This window comes from Magnolia sinica, chromosome 1, assembly GCF_029962835.1.
Source record: "Magnolia sinica isolate HGM2019 chromosome 1, MsV1, whole genome shotgun sequence".
Classification (NCBI taxonomy): Eukaryota; Viridiplantae; Streptophyta; class Magnoliopsida; order Magnoliales; family Magnoliaceae; genus Magnolia; species Magnolia sinica.
The window spans coordinates 8,923,655-8,942,897 of record NC_080573.1 but is presented as its reverse complement, the minus strand read 5'-3'; the positions used below and the strand labels follow the sequence as shown (position 1 = coordinate 8,942,897).

The 19,243-nt window shown below is 39.2% G+C and overlaps 1 protein-coding gene across 1 annotated transcript; it reads right to left on the bottom strand.

The window, feature by feature from the left end:
• Positions 1-4,672: 4,672 nt before the first annotated feature.
• LOC131238893 (probable terpene synthase 2) lies at positions 4,673-18,208 on the bottom strand. The gene is made up of 7 exons (XM_058236484.1): positions 18,005-18,208; positions 17,321-17,582; positions 16,093-16,465; positions 13,068-13,286; positions 7,688-7,826; positions 5,233-5,481; positions 4,673-5,102 (listed from the first exon to the last, which is right to left on the bottom strand). Exons 1-7 carry the CDS (start codon positions 18,143-18,145, stop codon positions 4,809-4,811), a joined length of 1,677 nt encoding a protein of 558 aa, XP_058092467.1. The 5' UTR covers positions 18,146-18,208; the 3' UTR covers positions 4,673-4,808.
• Between the last annotated feature and the right edge of the window lie 1,035 nt (positions 18,209-19,243).

Sequence of the window (19,243 nt, the reverse complement as noted above, 5' to 3'; positions counted from 1 at the left end):
ATAAAAAAAAAAAAAAAATAGATAAATTCTTTATGTTGCCCCAGGAATATTTCAAATCAGGATGTTCAATCCTTATGTTTTGGTCCCACTTGATTATTAGATCCACCTCAGTTTTAATCCTATGTTCTAAAATAACTGTTTATAAGGTCAGTTTTAGTCCATGTTCAATCCTCAGAATGCATACCGTTGAAAACATTCCTACACTCCACCTTGATATTTAAATTCCATCCAAATTGTTTATAAGGTCATTTTGACTGAGATGAAGTGAAATCCTCTCCGTCCATCCGTTTTTTTAGTTCATTTTAGGATATGAGGCCAAAAATGAACCATTAAAAGTAAATCGAACACCGTTAAAATTCAACGGTGAAATCAGATGGTTATGATCATCTGGCCATTCCATGCAATGTCCACAATCTGACCTATGGTTTGAATGGCCCATAGTGGCTTACGTGTATGTCACACTTATACTGTGGATCGGTTACTAGCCTACCGCTAGATTATCCTTAGGTGATCGAGATCAAGGCCGTTCATTAGGTAGGCCATACTATGTATGGGTCCTTCAACAAAATTAGGGCCGTCCAGTAAAGTGTACTCTCCATGTATAATAAATGGAATGTCAGGAAGATTTGACCATGATACAGGTAAAAGTACAAGTGGGGCCCACCTGATGAGTAGCATCCGTAACTCTCCTTGCACTTGCAAAAGTAGCACGTGTGAGCAATATCCGGGACATTCATCAGGTGCACTTTTACATTGAACGTGGAATGCTGCTCAATCATTTTAAACCGTCCATTTTTTCCAACTTGTTTGGCCAGATGCCGGACCCAAAAGAGCTGGATTTTTTAGCCCAAGTCATATAAAGGTGTGGGCCACCAGATGAACAACCCATGACATTTGGATTGATACCCTCACGTCCAAACCATTGCGAAAAAGAAGAATTTTTTACGGTCTATTGAGTCCCACCGTGACAGAGCGTGCGGCCAAAAACTCAGCCTGTTGAGACCCACTGACGTCAATACACTAGCCAATCTGCTTCCCTAATCTGTAGAGATTTGTAGGGCCCACCATGATGTAAGTGTTTTATCTAAGCCATTTATTATTTTTCGTATATTATTTTAATATATGATATGAAAGATGAAGCAGGTCCACAGCTTGAGTGAGCCACACCAAAGGATGCTACAGTGATAATGACATCCATCGTTGAAACCTTTCTAAGGGCCACTGTGATGTTTTTTTTACCATCCAACCTATTCATTAGGTCATGTAGATGTGGATGAAATGAAAACACAAATGTTAGCTTGATTTCAAACTTCTCCAGCTCTCAAGAAGTTTTTAACGGTGGACGTTCGATCCCCACCTTATGGTCCAATTAATCATTAGACTTGCTTCTTTTATTGGATCACACCTTAAATTATCTAAAAAAATTGATGGACGGTGTCGATCAAACACATAAATCATGGTGGGGCATAAAAAAGTTTCATAGGTTAAAGGTTGATTTTGTATTGCGCAAACAATTTAAAAGAAAAAATTGCCGTAGTAACTTGAAAGGGGTACTTTAAGGAAAAAAAAATTTTGTTTAATGAAAAATCACGGAGCGCATTCTGCGTTCACCATTAAGCCAGACTCCCATCATGGAAAGAATTCAGTGAAAAACCACTTAGCGCTTTCCGTGTTCCGTGTTAACAACGCATTAACAAACACGACTAAACACGAAAAAATTTCCTCATTCGGCGTTAAGTGCAAAAATTCAGCGTTAACAAACACGGCCTTAGCCCAAATAATGTAAACTCCGATCTGGCCTCGCAAAATGGTCTTATCTGGGCAGAAATTTTACCAACAAGCCTGTAATGGTTCCACTTCAAATCGACACCAATTTTCAGCTGAATCAAATAGAGATTAGGTCACATCAGTCCACTTCACCCAAATATAACCCAAATAATGTGAACTCAATTCTAGTGTTGCAAAAGGGACCCATTTGGGCTGAATTTTTGCTGGCAATCCTGTCCTGGTCCGATGAATTTTGACACCAATTTTCAGTCGAATCGGATGAAAATTAGGCCATGCCAGACCACTTCACACTACTTCCCCCAAAAGTAGCCTGAATAATGTGAACTTGGTTTTGGTGGTGTAAAAGTGATCCATCTGGTCTATAATTTTACTGGCAAGCCTATAATAGTCCGATTAAGCTTGGTAACAATTTCTAGCCAAATGGGACGGAGATTAGGTAATGTAAGACGATGTCACATACCTCACCCGAACCTAGCCAAAATAATGTGAACTCGGTTCCGGCGTCACAAAAGGGATCCATCTAGGCCGGAATTTTATCAAAAACCTTGTACTTGTCTAATGAAGCTCGACACCAATTTCCAGTTGAGTCAGATGAATATTAGATCACATTACCTGAGCTCGATCAATGTGAACTTAGTTTTGGTCCCTCAAACAAACCCGATCCTCACCCATACTTCTTCAAAAAGCATGTCATGGTCCAATGTAGATAGATACCAAATTCAAGCCGGATCATATGATGGTTAAGTCATATCAAACCACTTAATCTCACTTCAGTACTCCAACAAGCCTAGATTAATCTGAACTTGGGTTCAATTCCTCAAATCGACCCCATCCACCTCGATATTTCTCTATCAAGCATGTCGTGGTCTAACAAAGATGGACACCAATTTCTAGTTGAATTGGATGAAAATAAGGTCACATCAGACCACTTCATGCTTTTGACCCCACCTGTTGCACATACTATTTAACTCGGGTGTGGTAGACATTCCTTGCACACTTTTTTAATGAGTGTGGTCCACTTGATGTTACGATTTGTTTCTTTTTTTTTTTTACTCAATACATAATATTTTCTACTAAAATATATGGATGAAGTGGATAAAATACATAGATCATGGTATGCCGGTCAAAGTTTATGATTGTATGCATATAGTATTGAGTTACCATGCACAATCCTTACACCTAATGTCCAACAGATTAGATGAGGCATGTACATTTCAAAACCAGTGTGGCCCTTACTATGGCGACCAACTTGATGTATATATTCTATATTAGATGAGGCATGTGCATTTCAAAACCAGTGTGGCCCTTACCATGGCGACCAACTTCATGTATATATTCTGTATTTATGTTGTTGATCCATTTTTCTATCTCATTTTATACCACTTCCCAGAAAGTTAGGAAGATCCAATAATGAGGTGGACCATATCATGAGAATCAAAGATGATTAACCATTATTGTCACACAAAGGTTTAAGAATAATCTAATAATTAATTTTCCCTTCTTTTGGCATTATGTGACCTTATCCATGGATTGAATTACAAGTAACACCTCCACAAATATTAATTTGTCCCTTTTAAAAATTTTAATGGTAAAGCGCCCAATCTTCACTATTTTCATATAGTATGGTCCATTTAAGATTTGGTTTTTCTTAATTTTTTTGTTTCATGTCCTATAATGACCCGTGGAAATAGAAGGACAACAAGGATATAGAATACACACATAAAGGTGGGCCCTGCAATTAGGGCCACATCATATTTTGTGGAGTTAGTGTCTAACCAAACTCATTATATCCCGACTATAGTGGCATGAACTATCCGCACTCACATACCATTTTGAAAAATTAAAAAATATGATGCAGATATAATGATAAGGTGGACCGTTCTAGCTATATTTTTTCTTCTAATGGTTTAGATATAATCAAATGTTCATATTTCCAATGGTCCAATAATCATTAGAATAGCCTTATTTTGGGCCAATGAACAAAAAGTATGCGAGAAAATAGATAGACGGTGTCGATCTCTAATATTAATAAAAGTGGGCCCCGTTTCAATCTTCAAAAGGCAAACCAAATATGGTGGCAGACCGGTAATTTCTTAACTGTAAAGGGGCAATAGTATGTAGAGGTTTTGTTGACTTCCATGGATGAGCTTCCCTTATTTCTATATTGACAAAAATATCCTTGTCAGAATTGATGAGGGGTTGGGATGACTCCGCCTCTGTCGTGGCCCACCTTAGATCTTTTAGATCATTTTTCCCAATTGGTATCAGAGATCTGAAAGAGATGGCTTACCTTGCTGAAGACCCATTGCTGTATATTAGGATGCAGAAGTCTTCATTTCCTTTACACCCTTTAGGGAAGACGAGATGGGGCTGTAGCTCTCTTCGATGGTATTGGATTAGGGACCCAGCACTGTTTTATACATGTGAGGGCAGGGGAGATTGAAACCTATCAAAACTCCTCTCCCTAAACACTCCACATGAATAGCAATCCCAGTTGCACTTTAAAACTATATGTTATATATAGTTCTAGCATGCCACTCCTATACGAATTTCTGGATGTATCGCACTTAGTGAGGCCCACTGGTGCACCCAATCACATTATCCAACCCTTAGGATAATTTAGACCCTCGATCAACACGGCCCGCCTTATAGAGTACTTACATTTGGATTGGATGCCATGAACAACATACAAACTATAACATGAAATTGTTTGTAGGGTAAGCTTAACTTACACTAGTGAGTGGTAGATCCGGCCTCCCATTTCTCTCTCCCTTCAAATCTCTCTACCTTTTTTCTATCCCCTCCCCGCTCCACGTGTGTCACACATGCTATATCCGAGTACATAATAACACACCATTAACCCAACACACACTTTAGAGAATGATACATAAATGTAGATATCTATAGAGAGAGATTATTTTAATTAGTTAAGCACACAATACCATGCACATCACATTCTCTCACTCATACATGATAAGATACCGTCTCTGAAAATATAAGATAACAACATAATCCATTTCTTAGACAGGGATGGAATTTACGAGTACTGCAGTGATTTTGACTTTTGTTTCCCCTCTAGAATCAGTGTATCCATCTTCATGCACATATAAGGATTCTATCACCTGTGTCAGATTGATGACTCGTGCAACGAGAGGCATCGGGATCGGGGTTGGCCTAAGGCATTCTTGGTTGATGTCTTTCCAAGCCATTGCGAGCATTTCACCGAACTTGTCACAAGCTTCCTGCTCTGATGCACCATTCTCATTCATGTAGCATTGCACAGCTGAAGCGACATGCCCTCTCTCTTGCTCGAACTTCAAATATCCAAGGAAGAGAAATGTCATAGCTGCTTACTGAAATTCACAGCTCTAATAATATCATAAACAACGGAAGACCTTGGTGTGCCGTGAGTGCATGTGTCTGAGGGAGAGAGAGTGTGTCTACCTTGCCTGAGCGTATGTCATTAATAATTCGGCCAATGAAAGAGATGGCCCTGATGAGTTTTGGTTCATTCCTGGCCCACTCAAAGGCCTCCTTTGTGGCTATTTCTCCCATACCTATGAAAGAAATTAACGTGAGTGCAGGATAGCCGCTGGAAAGCAGTGCAATGCGCAAATACTCCTTTAATGTGGGCATGCATCCACCATTGAACCATTGGACCTCAACAAGGTAGGCTCCTGCCAATTCTTTTACCTGGGAAAATCAAACAAATCGAACCATTGAAGACCACTTCAGATAGGTGTAACCATTATAACTTGAGGAATTATATCTAGCTTGTGGGCGCTCATCAGGAACGTTGATCTTGGGGATAGAGTAGGGTGCTCCACCACGGTACAATACAGTGGCCGGTTTCTAACCCCGGATTGCATTCTTAGATGGATATGAATCGTTTCTCATTACTACCATATAGATTCTATGGTCTTACAATCATGCTTCATAGATGATCCTAACCTTGGCATTTTGGATGTGAACATGAACCATATATTAAGAAGTTACTCTTCAATGTTCCATGTTCATCTGTGTATACAATCACCCACCACAAATATTTCTTCCAATGGCCTTTGTAGCATAAAATTCAAAATGTGAATGGTTTAGATCATCATCTAAGATGCAATCAGGGATTGGAAACCAGGCCCGTATGGTAACTATGGTATGGGAGCATCGTACCCTATCAAAACCTGTTAGCCGTTCAATATGTGGGTTATAAATGATCAGTTAATAGAAAGTTGAGCAACAAGATATGAACACGGGTGCACCAACCGCAAGAGCTAAAACTCGCACTGATCGGGCAGTTAATTTGTCATCAATCACCTTGACTTTTGAGCTACCGGTGATGCAGGGAATGTCGTGATGAGGTCCATCACCTTCTTCCTCATGGATAACTACTCCGAATCCATGAAGCTCTCTAGATTTCTTACAGAGTTTCCTTGAATTCATGACAGAGAGAATAGAAATGACTTCTAATAAATTTGAAAATAAATTGATTGATAATAAAATTGAAATTATAAATCTTTAAATAATGAGCTAAAACCTAGGATGGAGTTTTAGACTCAAACTCCCTATGACTTATTAGTATTTATAGGTGATCAAGATTCCTATAGACTTCAGAGAATTGAGTTTCTCAAAACTCAGGTGACCCTCTCCTTTCGCCACATCCCGAGGGAGGAAAACAGCCCAGCCGATGCTTTGGCGCGAATTGGGAGTTGCTCGCAGCAATATTCCTTCTACCAGGTTCTCTCTGACCTCCCGATTGAGATTAGGGGATTAATCCTGCTGGATAAAGCAGGACTAGAGGCCATTAAAAAGCACCCTAGGGCCCTGTAGGGTGTCTTCTTGCAGCTTGGAGTGGCTGGTTTGGAGTCTTCTTTCTTTTCCTTTCTAATAGATGCTGTTTAGGCGATATGATAGGTGAGGCCTGTTCTTTTTGTCAAGCCCACCTGAAAGTTTGGTTGTACATCCTCTGTTCATATTATCAATGTTATTGGGGTAGGGCCCCTCCTTTTGAAAAAAAAAAGAAAATTCCTACTAGACTTCATAGTTTTTAGCCAAAAATAGTAAGTGTTCAATTTGGCCTAACGCTGTTGTTCTCCTAATTTTTCAGATCCTTTTTCATGTTGGGCATGACTCCTACAACTCAAAGGAAGTTAAAATAAAATGGGCTTTTGAATGTAGATATGATGGAACCAATTCGCGAGTTATGACTGTTTTAAGGTTCTATTGGTCTTGATTATTTCCACCTCTAATTGGGCCTTCTCTAGTCTATCTTTGCCATAAAAGTGTTCCCGACCTGCTCTACATCAACTGGTCATCCATGTTGTGACCACCAGGTGGATGGTTTTGATATTAAGGAATGTTGGCCATGGTTGGTGGTGGGGGCCATCTACATGTCATAGATGTGTACAAGAATTGGTTTGGATGGATGGGACAGCAAAAGAAGAAAAAATTTGTGTTGATTTCGGGATCCTAAGCATCCGAATGTTATGAATTTCCTCCTGTCCTTCTTGCTTGTTTTCCCACCTGCCATGTTTGGGGTTGGGTTTGCTTGTTTCTGTATAGTTTCAGTTTTGGCTTAAGCATATGATAGGCATGGTCTATTTCAGATGCCTAAAGAGCATAACCACATTGATTTTCAGGCTATGTGTCATGACGTACACGTGGATGCGTTCAGGTGGAGATATTTTGATGGGTCATTAGAAATTATTTCTACTTTTATCCTTCGTGAAACTGAGGAAACTCTGTGAGGAGTACTCCAAAGAACTCTATGGATTCAGAGTAAATTATATCCCCTGAAGAAGACAATGATCGACTTCATCACGTCCTCCCTGCATTACAGGGCATGCTGGTTTGGTGGGCCGTCCATTCGAGAACTTAAAGAGATGTGAAGCTGCATATGTCATACCACTTCTTTCAAGTATGGAATTCGGTAGGATCTTTCTTGTTGAGTTAGCAAACCTTCTATTTCCATTACAGTTTCTAGAAGCGCTTGGAAACACACTTTTATGAACTCTGGCATCTGGTCCATGGCTCCTGCATCCCACCTGCATTCAAGCAGCATTCGTCAAATTATCGTTATTCCATGTGGAATGATTTGGTGTATGGACAATAGAGGGTAGGTGTAGAGAATTCCCTTGCATGTGGAAGACGTGAAAGCTGTAAGGATGTGTACACAACTGTATATACAGCTGTACATTCATCTATGTATGCATATCTCATGTAACTAATTATGCAAGAAACAACATGTGTAACCGTGAGGGTCAAGGAGATTTACTGCCATGAAGTTTATGAAGTAAAGATTTCTCTCATGGGGCATGCTCCAGTGGAACTAGACAGATGTGGGACCCATTTGATGTATTCGCACCATCCTACTCACCCATCACATGATGACCTCAAAAAATCCCTAAGGCCGAATACTCTGCTCAATCCAAAACTGAAGTGAGACAGGCGAAGGAAGCATGCTAAGAAGGAACTTGAACCTTTAAATCTCACAGGGACACGGTTGAATCGTAAAACAACCTGATGTTGGCCTGAACCTTTTTTTGGCCTGGGTGAAGGGTTTACGGTAGGTTTCCCACGTTCTCAGATGTTTTCAATGTATTTGAAATATGGGTTTGTAAATGCTATCGATAGACCACTCATCCCATCGAAAAATATTAATTTTTTTTTCTTTTTTTTCCCTTATGCTTGGTGGACAGTTTTTGGGATATTTTTCGATCGCATCGAAGGTGAGTTCGATCTAATCGAAAGGTCTCAACGGCTGTGGATTTTATCAAAGTCCTATCGACAGGTACACACCATTTTGCGGAAGTACATATTTTGTTTCTTAATTTGATTGTAACACTATATAAGCAGGTGTAATCATGATTATAGTAGGCTAAGATATTCCTAAGGCGTTCTAGAACAGAGCTAGGGATTTGCAAAGGGATTTTGGGATATGTAAGTCCATCCATATCTTGTAATTCGTATTTCATAGTAGATTCATTGTCCCTTTGTGCCATGGTTTTTTCCCGCAAGAGTTTTTCCACATAAATTCGTGTGTTCTCTGTGATGCTCATTTGCATTTATATCTCTCCTGTTTAATTTGAATTCGAATTTTTCTTCTACAATTTTCCAATAAATGGTATCAAAACTAACATTGGGTTTCAAATTTAAATATGAAACATGTCGTCAAAGGGATCAAATGTGAAATATGAAATGGAGAAGTTCATTAGGAAAAACAATTATTTTTTTTTTAGAGAAAGGTGGACACATGCCACCAGTGTTGTATTGATGAAGACGTATGTAAAGCCATTCGGGCGGGGCCGCGATTAACAAAATATATATCGGGCCCCGCCTATCATATACCCAGAGCAGAGAAACAAAACTACAGAGAGCCCGGGCGGTCCCGAGTAACAAAAGACCAAAGCAGAAAACAAAGGAAAGATGGGGGTAGACACAGAAGGGATAAGAGCGGTGGGACAACTGGAAAATGGGAACCAAAGCAATCACATAAAAGGCAACAGGCAGGGGAAGTGGAGGGGAAGCAGAGAGATCAGGGGTTGGGAACGCCTTTCTTAGCCTTGCAATGTCTGACCTGGCCCATCCTTGCTTTGTCGAGAACAAAGGACCCTTTAATGAGACGGGGAAGGTCTGAGGAGGAGAGAAACATCCTGTCAGGGGTGCCATTGCTGGCCAGTTGGCAAGCGCATCGGCCAGGGAATTCCCCTCATGGAAGATGTGAGAAAACCGAAGGTTAAGGGGCCTGGATATCTGATGAATCAATTACAAGTGGTACCAGAGTTTCCAGCCGTAGGTAAAAGAAAGGATGGATGCCGCGTCGAAGAGGGCTCGGGACATTAGGAAAAACAACTTAAAACTATGAAATGTGAATATGAGAGGCATTTTAGTTCGGCAAAGACTGCAACATACACTCCTTGGTTTAGAGAAGCATCCAATGTATATGAGCGATCAAGAATGATAAGAGTTGGATGAATGAGTGAAAACCTTGGTTCAACTATGTTTAGAAAATTATGTGCTTTACAATATCCTTGATTCAAAAGACCACCGCATGACTTTAGAAGAAGTTAGATAACTTGTACATGATGAAATTATTGTTGAATCTCCTGTATTTGGAAAAATTAATTTTATAATTTGAAGATGATAAAAGGGTCGAATCTTAATGATTACATCAATGTGTTTAATCAGATCAGTTACAAGTGTAGAAGTGAAGATTGGCGAAGAAGATTAAGTCTTAATTTTGTCGAGCTTTCTTTCAAAGTCTTACTATAGTTTCATAGACATTACATGCTATGATAAAGAGACCATTGATGTTGAGAATGTCATCTCAACCCTTCAGTTGAGGGTGTTGGGAAAGAAGGACAGAGGCGCGGGTTCATCTACGAATACATTGGTAGGTAGTGAAATAAATTCTGAGTAAGAGAAGGGAAACTTGAAACCACGGTCTAAGTTTAAGGGCAAATGATAGATGAAGTACTGGAACTGTAGAAATAAGGGTATATGAAGAAGGATTGCTAGAATCCTAAATGCCAAAATAGAGATAAGGCAGATGAAATACCAAAGGAGGCCAACAAAGCAAAATTGAGAAAGGATGTGGACACTAGTGATATCTTGACCAGATGACATTGCATCGGGATTAATTCACCACATACAATGAGTATGATGGTAGCTAGATGTTTATGGACAATGATGTTGCTTATAAGGTTATTAAAATCGGATCAGTTCGCATCAGGATGTTTGGTAGGATGGAACGTATACTTACAGATGTGAAACACATTCATAACTTACGAAAGAATCCAATCTCTCTAGGAGCTCTCAAGGCAATTGGGTATAAATTCATCGCTTTTGATCGTATCCTTAAGGTTTTAAAGGGAGCACTCGTAGTGATAAAGACACAGCATAGCAGTAACCTTTATAAGTTGATTGAGAATGCTATATGAGGTGGAGCTGCAATGTCCATAGCAGAGTCCATATCAGCATGTTTTTGGCACGCACATCTATGCCATATGAGCGAGCGTAGTATAAAGGTATTTTTTAATCATTATTTTTATTCCTACATTTCAAAGTGTTAATTTTGATATATATGAGCATTGTATATATAGTAAATAATTAATGTTATCTTTTTAAATATGAAAAGTATGTTACTAAAGATACTTTGGATTAGTAAGTTCATTCATCTCTTGTAATTCATATTTCATAGTAGATTTGTTGTCGCTCTGTACTGTGTCTTTTTCTTGTAAGAATTTTCTATGTAAATTCGTGTTCTTTGTGGTGATTGTTTGTGTTTATATCTCTCTTGTTTGATTCGAATTTGTAGTCTTCTTCCGCGATTCCTCAAAAATGCACTTTAATAAACGGTGGGTATTCCCTCGATCTCAACATATTTCATGTTGTTTTTTATTAGGTCGAGTTTTGGGTGAATCATATGATGAATGGGTTGGATTATGTTAACACATCACTGGGGCTTACAACTTTCCTCCACCATAGGCTGACAATGTTACTGGTACCACTTGAGCAAGCCCCTTCTCTCACACCCCAAGAACCTGCCAACAAATTAACCTTATATATGTAAATCTCTAACTCACCTACGAATATATGTAAGTACCCTAGTAAAAGCTGAAAAACTACGATACTTCAGAGGTGTTGCCCCTAAACCCCATAATCCCCCAGAATCCCATGCAAACTTCACATAGGGGCCCTTTAGGCCCTTCTTATCTTAACTTAAGGCAATGAAAATATAAGATGAAATTCAAGACAGGCATTGCAGAATCTAAAAAGCCAAGACCAGATAGTTAGGATAAAGATCATTATCATGATTCAATCATTGATCACCATCCATTTTTATCCACATCAATCCTAAGATAACAATGCAGTGTGTTCAAAATTGTCTTTATTACATGCGAAGTTAATTCCTATTTCAATCATAAAGTTGAAAAAGATATGAAAATATTACATGTATTGTACCTGCTATATTGATTTCAAGTTCAATCTTGAGGTATCGGGGGTTCAAGCACAACTTATTAAAATTAAAAAGAAAACAAAAACAGTAAGGAAAATAATAAAAAATGGCAGAAGCCAAAGCAATGAAAAAATGCAAGATGTACCGTTAGGAACATTAAAAAAATAAAATAAAAAAGAATACTGTTAGGAACATTAAAAAAATAAATAAAAAAATACTATTAGGAACACGCAGAGAGAGAGAGAGAGAGAGAGAGAGAGAGAGAGAGAGAGAGAGAGAGATGGGGGAGGAACTGAACAAATTATAGCAAAGGTGTTAGCTACATGCAAAGCAAGAGAGAAGCATGCTTGTTTGAATTTGTGGATACTTAATAGAGCTACAAGATAGGTGCGGCAATCGACTTTTTGTGTAGCCCACCCGAAAATTTGTATTTTTCTCCATATGAATGCAATAGTCTCCTTGAAAAAAAAAAAAAACAAAAATCAAAAAAAAAAAAAAGGAAAAAAGAGAAGCATGCTCATGGTTTGAATGGTGTACCGTGGCACATGGAAGCTTTAGATCTGCCTTGTTTTTAGGCTGACATATTGACACGAGCCAACGTAATAGATGTATGGCATGGATTTCAGATGGTCATCATAATGGGCCCCATGAAAGTTCGATTACACTGCTCGCAAAGAGGGGGATGCGTGAATAAATAAATGAAGACCAATAACGTGTATAAATTATAGCCATTTCCTGGGACATGATCAAACATTTCCAGATGCATAGTGCGAGGGTACACCAACTTGAAATGATAGTATCTAATTCCTGTCAAGGGTTAAAATGGACATATTAGGTATCATATGGTCCATGATCAGTACCGGTATTATCATGGCACAAGTTTAGGTAAAAAACCAAAACCCCCAAATATGCATTAGAAGTAAATTATAAACATACATAGTTGCCTTATAATACGTGAATCCGGATGTTCTTATAGTAAATGACAATCGCAAATGATTGGAATCATTGGGCACCCAAACGCGATACACAAACGCATGCGTATCAGGTGATGCTGGCTGCTCATCTGGAATCATTATATGTGCCCAGATCACATATAAGCGCACCGCATTTGTGGATACTTGATATGTAGTAACTTAGAAAAAAAAAACACTAAAATATGGCTTTACCAGCATTCAGAAGGGCCCACGAAAAAAAGGGAAAAAAAGAAAAGAAAAGAGAGAGAACCTTAGTATGCCTTATTAGGCCTATGCATGGGAAGTAACTTAGATAACATTGATAGTGCTGGAACTTTTCTCTTATACGCATGTTTAGAGTTGAAATATCAAACCTTTGAATAGCATCAGTGAATAGTTTGAGCTCCTCTAATGTACCATACGCATCATAAGTGTCATCAATTATGGAGAATAGACTTAACATTTTGGCCATTATAATTCTAGCTTGAGAGTACTGTGGTTCGAAGTACACCGAGATTATCCAAAAGTAGTCCTCCACCACCCGATCTCTCACATATGGTAGCTTTCCGGCAATGTCAATGTCCTTCCACCACCTACCAAATAGATCAACATAACCCAAGTTGTTAGGACATATTCATTTGATGACAAAAAGGTTCTCATCTCATCAATGGTTTCGTTAGACCGCATATAGGATTTTTTTCATTAAAATTGACCAGTGAAGGAAGAGAATTGGACTCCCAAGTGGACCAGCATAATCAATTTTGTCCAAATTTAAGGCCCGATTCATCAACATGTGGATAGTGTCATAATGGGATGGGAAAGGTGGGACTCATAGCCAGGTGATCTGGGCTGTTAATCCGATGGACCCATAACATGGAATGTTTGTCTTTTATTTGGACAACACCGTCGCAAGTATACAACCAAGTGAAAATAGTCAATTAGGAAACTACTTTGTATCCCCCGTCCCCCACTGGACCTATCATATTCAATGGTTTGGATCAAAGATCATGGTCTTCATTTACAAGGTGTTTGGTGTATCGGTCATGAAGTAAGTATCTATCATATTCGTATTGGCATTGGTTATCCAATACAATCTCGAGTTGGAGCAGATGGATATGTAGACCACCTTCCTGCATGGGGAATTGAAAGAGTAGATGTACATGAAACAACCTGAATGTTACAAAATAAAAGGGGCAGATAACAAAGTTTTTATATTAAAGAAGCCATTGTACAACATAAAATAGTCGTTTAGGCAGTGGTATAAAAAGTTTGATTCTTTCATGGTAAGTTAGAGATTTATCAGGAGCGATACGATCTTTGTGTCTATTATAGGACACTTAATTAGTGATGAGAATTAATTATCTTGGTTTTGTATGTCAATGACATACTTATCGCCAGTCATAGCATATTTGAGATTGACTAACTGATCAAGACTTAGTTATTAGAGATATTCAAGATGAAAGATCTGGGGGCTACAGGGAGGGTTCTCGGCATTGACATACATAAAGACAAGAAGAGGAGTAGATTATGGTTATCTTAGGTTGAATACCTTGGGAAGATATTAATGAAGTATGAGATGGAAAAGGCAAAGCCAATAACTATTACCTACTCAACCTACTTTAAAACGCAACTTACTTTAAGTTATATTGAGAACAATCTCTTAAAACTGATGAAGAAAAGCAGGATATGTCTTGTGTGTCTTATTTGAGCACAATTGGCAACTTGATGTATATCATGATCTACACGAGACTGAATATTTCATATGTAGTGGGTGTGTTGTTAGAAGATACATGTCTAACCTTAACAAGTAGCACTAGGAAGCAATGAAATTGCTACTTTGATACATTCAAGGTACAGAAGACTACGTCTTATCTTGTGAGAAATTAGGAACCAAGTTAGTAGGCTATGTAGATTCTCATGACTACGTGAGTAGTGTGGACAATAGAATGTCGAATTTCAGTTACTCATTTATGCTAGCGAGTAGAGCAATCGGATGGATGTCGAAACTTCGGTTTGTCACGACACATTCCACAACCGAAGCTAAGTACATGATGGTAACATAGGCGTTTAAAAAAGGTGTTTGGTTGAGAGAGATGATAAATTAGTTGGGGCTTCAGTAGGAGGTCGTGCTGGTTAATTGATATAGTGAAAGTGCATTCAATTTAGCTAAAAATTCTGTTTATCACTCACGTACTAAATATGTTGATATGTGTCATCATTTTATGCAACATGTACTTGAGGAAGGAGGCGTGACTCTAAAGAAAATTCACACGAGCGTGAATCCGTCTGATATTCTCATTAAGGTGGTTCCCACAGAGAAGTTCAAGCTATGTGCAAATTCTCTAAGCTTGGCGAATGGATAAAAGGAAGACAAAGTGTGTATGAGAAGCGATAGTGGAGTTATGATGTAAGACGAAATTATATATGAGTAAAAGAAGCTACGGAGAGTGAAGATTGAAGATATGGTGAAGATTGTTGTTAATGTCTTAAATCTATAAACAATAAAGTCCGTCGATGCCATTGACAGACCACTCAATGCCATCGAACACATATCGATGCCATCGTGCAGACGTTGATACCATTGATAGATGCTCGATGCTATTGAAAAAAATCTAGAAAACTGATGTTTGATCACGGAATGTTTATGTGTTTTCTTAATGCCATCAAAGGAGTTCGATATCATCGACAGCTTGTTTATGCCATCGAAGTCCCATTGAAGGTGCCATCGAGCGCGCGTGGAGAATTGCGTTAGTGCGAAATTTGTTTCCTATTTCAATTGTGATTCTCATGGAAGCTTATATAATATGGTGTAATTAGGATTTGAGAGTATAAGAGGGCTTTCTAATTTATTTCTAGGGTTTTAAGGGCATAGCTTGGTATGTAAGGGAGATTCGAAGCTTGTTTGAATCGGTAATCTATTTCTTTTAATTCATAGTCCATTACAGTCACTTTGTGCCATAGTATTTTCTGTGAGGGTTCACGTAAAATTTGATTTGTTTGTGTTTGAGCTTGATTGTGTGATTGGAGTACTTTGCATTCACATTTGTGTGCTTCTACAGTCCCCAATATTTACTTGCCATGTGAATCGAATTCTATAGCGGATGGCCTGGGCTAGTGAGTCCTAAGCGAATCGAATCTTCCACGCTGTATCATATCTTACTTAGGTCATCAGCTGGATCCTTTTCCTTGAAAAAGTTGGCCTGGGGTGTGGTAGAGAGGTCTAATTGGGTTTTTGTGTTTTTGGTTTTTTCCTTTCAGTTGGTTATTATGACAGGGTGCCCTTGGGAATTTTTTGATCCGAGACGCAACCCGGATGTATTCAGTGCTGTTTGTCTTTATCCATAAAAGTTTTTTTTTTCTTTAATTTTTTTTAAAATCTAAAAATAAAAAATCCCTTACTCGGAGATATCCTTAATCTCTCTCCGGTGCAACGACTGCACCACATTGAAATCCAACTTGGCGAGTTCGAGCAACACATCGCTCCGTGCCACATCATCACCATAAACCGAAATGTAGTACCTTGCTTCCAACCTCAGTATGCGCTTGCGAAGAGGTAGTTCTAGGGCATGGCCCACTTGTGTGGCAAGAGGATGATTAAGGTGGGCCATGAGGGACTTAAGGTGTCCAGTAGTGAAAACAATGGCTTCATCTAGGATGCCTTCTCCATGTGTGCTAAGATAAGCAGCTTCGTATAAGCTTAACATGCCCCTCACGTCGCTAATTAAACTGTCTTTGAAGTGTCCATGATCATCTTTGAACTTTGTAAATCCATCTGTTAAGTTGTCCAACATTGCATGGTATCAATCATTTATATAACAATATAACAATGATATATAGAATGGTGCAAATAGAGATGGATTAGTGACCTCTAAGAAGAGATTGAAGAGGTGAATCAAGGAACGTATGCCTTCTTCACAGACGAGTGTGAGATCCAGTCCCGTTGTCAGATGGGGCCCACTGAACTTTCCCATCTCATAAATCTGACCGGTCCATTCATCAGGGTTGCAAAGAAATTGGGTCTCCTTTTATTTTATTTTATTTTCTCATTAGTCCGGATGGGATGGCCTGCCAAATTTATAGGTCACATCACGTTGAAATTGAACCACACCTGAGAAGTGGATGGGATGTTGCACACGTATCCGTGATTCGCCTCTTTCTTCTATGAACCTAAATGGCCCTTCATCCTAGTCCGGTGTGTCTGATGAATGGCTTGGATTACATATCTATACAACATGGCAGACCCCACACAAACCCCTAAGAAGGTTTTATTGGTTCGTCGTGCCTACCAACTGTTCCCTTTGGTGTGGATCACCTGACTTTCCATTCTAGCTGAATTTTGGCCTCATGGACTAACATCAGAGGGCCATCATGATGCATGCATGCATGACTTCCACATTAATAAAGCTACGTAGTGTCGAGCAAAGTAGGGTCATCATGATGCATGCATGCATCCACCGCGACCAACAATTATGCCATCCTATGTTTTAGCCCGAGATCAGATAGGTGGGCCACAACATAGGAAATTAAAGTTGGGAGAGAGTGTCCACCCATCTAAACCTTTCAGTTAGTGTGCAGGCCGAACAGCACTTCTTTGAGTGACCAACCACACGTATGACAATGGACTTACCAGATGACACATTATACCCTTCTTGTCTTAGCAATCGAAATCGTAGAGCAACGGCATGCAGATCATCAAAATCAACAGTAGCATATTCACCATATATCCAGTGTAATGCCTCGTCTATCTCCTTTTCAAAGTGATACGCCACACCGAGTCGTTGGAGAGTGTCGATCAGTTGCAGTTCTTGCACTGACCCCTTTGCTTCACTCATCATCCTCTTCACTTCTTCCTTTAGCTCTTCAACCCTATTAGCCCATGCGTCCACCTTCTGCATACATCCCATCCACAAACCCAATAAAATCAACGGTTAAGATTTTCTTTTTTCCATCACTACATGCACGTGGACCATGCACATGAACATGCAGTACTGGAATGAATGCTATCAATTTAGCGTTGTTGAGGGCCCTGAGGCTACACGTACCAAACACATGCCATTGTGTAGTACACGAGATCACTCCATTCATCGGGTGGGACCCATCATGTTACATGTACTCCCGAAACCAGGCTAGTCAGATTACTAGATGGGTCACAGAAGTATACGGTAAAAAAATCCAATTCTTTTGTATAATTCTGGCCCACCTAGACCAACTCACATGACCATGTGGGACACCTAATGGATGGTGAAGATCTCACAAGCACATGGACGTGTGTATCGCACTCCATTCCTCTTCTTGTTTTCTCTCCCCATACCTTAGTATCTTCTGAGTACTTGAGGAAGTAATCACCCCATACACTAGGGTGAAACCCGGCAGACCGGCGGACAACCTCCGGTTTTCTATCTTCTGGTGTTGCAAGGGTGGAAGAATGAGGAGAGGGAAGTTCGAGAGCCATGTCAATGCAAGGGTTGGCAATGAATGCAATGTATTTAGAAGGAAAGGCCTGTTACAAAGAAGGGAGGGCGTGAGTGGCTCTTTATAGGCCCTTCATCACGTCAGTTTTGGCCAGGGAAGCAAGAAATATGTCCTTGGTTGGTGGGAGGTCATGAAATTTTAGTAATCATTTATTTCTTTTTTCGCTTTCCTTTTCAATGCCCCCAGATTTTTTAGGCATGATCAGCTTATATGACTGTTGTTTGTGTGTGTGTGTGTTTTTTTTTTAAAAAAGAAATACTTTTATACTCTGCAAGAGTATAATGGATGAAACGCAAGCTCTTAGAAATTACTCAGAACTTGCATTAGAGACATACAAATAATTCAAAATATACCCAAATTATAAGCAAGATTTTAGATGGATCACAAACAAAAAATTACTATTATTTTACACACAAATTATTATACTGCTGCTGCATATTTATTGGACGGTTAGAAATGAGAAAAATAAAATAAAAATCCGAAGGTCTTATTTCAAAAACGAATTCTTGCAAATAAGAGGTTAGACGATTATTTAACCAACCTGATTTTTATAAAAATTGGGTTCCACAATCTAGTCATTTAAATTTTGGTTGATACAAACCACGCGTCCACTTCTTAAGTGCCTGCGTATCAATCACCATACACAGCGAGCTTATTAAATAATTCCCCCGATTCTTTTCATTGGCTAAGTTTGGCAGTACCAATTAGGTAGGGTTTCGATGTCTCTCGTGGACCATGAGTGCAAATAGCCAGCAGCTGAATCCAATATTATTATTGGTCCACGTCACTTTAAGTACCACGTCACCGGCTTTTTTAATATATTAAAAATAATTACATTTCACGAGTAGTCTAAGAGATCATTGCTAGAAGTCACTTTTAGCACAAGTATGTTTCTCTCCCGTCTTCCATATGGGTGTGCCGATGTGTGGCAATTAATTTCTTGTTGGCTCATGTGGACTGTGTCAGGCTAGTGCAAACACAATTATAGGTCGGGCTGGTTGAGGTCCATTGGGGGATGTGTTGCGCCCTGAATTCGGCACTCGGTGCCCACACACCAAGTCTCAAGTTTGGCACACGA

Bases quoted from the DNA above. Each gene is read 5' to 3' on its own strand.
- LOC131238893 (XM_058236484.1), bottom strand. From the start codon at position 18,145: ATGGCTCTCGAACTTCCCTCTCCTCATTCTTCCACCCTTGCAACACCA. The intron at 16,466-17,320 runs GTAAGTCCATTG...ACAACTTAACAG, and splicing joins AGGGTATAATGTGTCATCTG to ATGGATTTACAAAGTTCAAA. The intron at 5,482-7,687 runs GTATGACATATG...TGATTTTCCCAG, and splicing joins TTCCATACTTGAAAGAAGTG to GTAAAAGAATTGGCAGGAGC.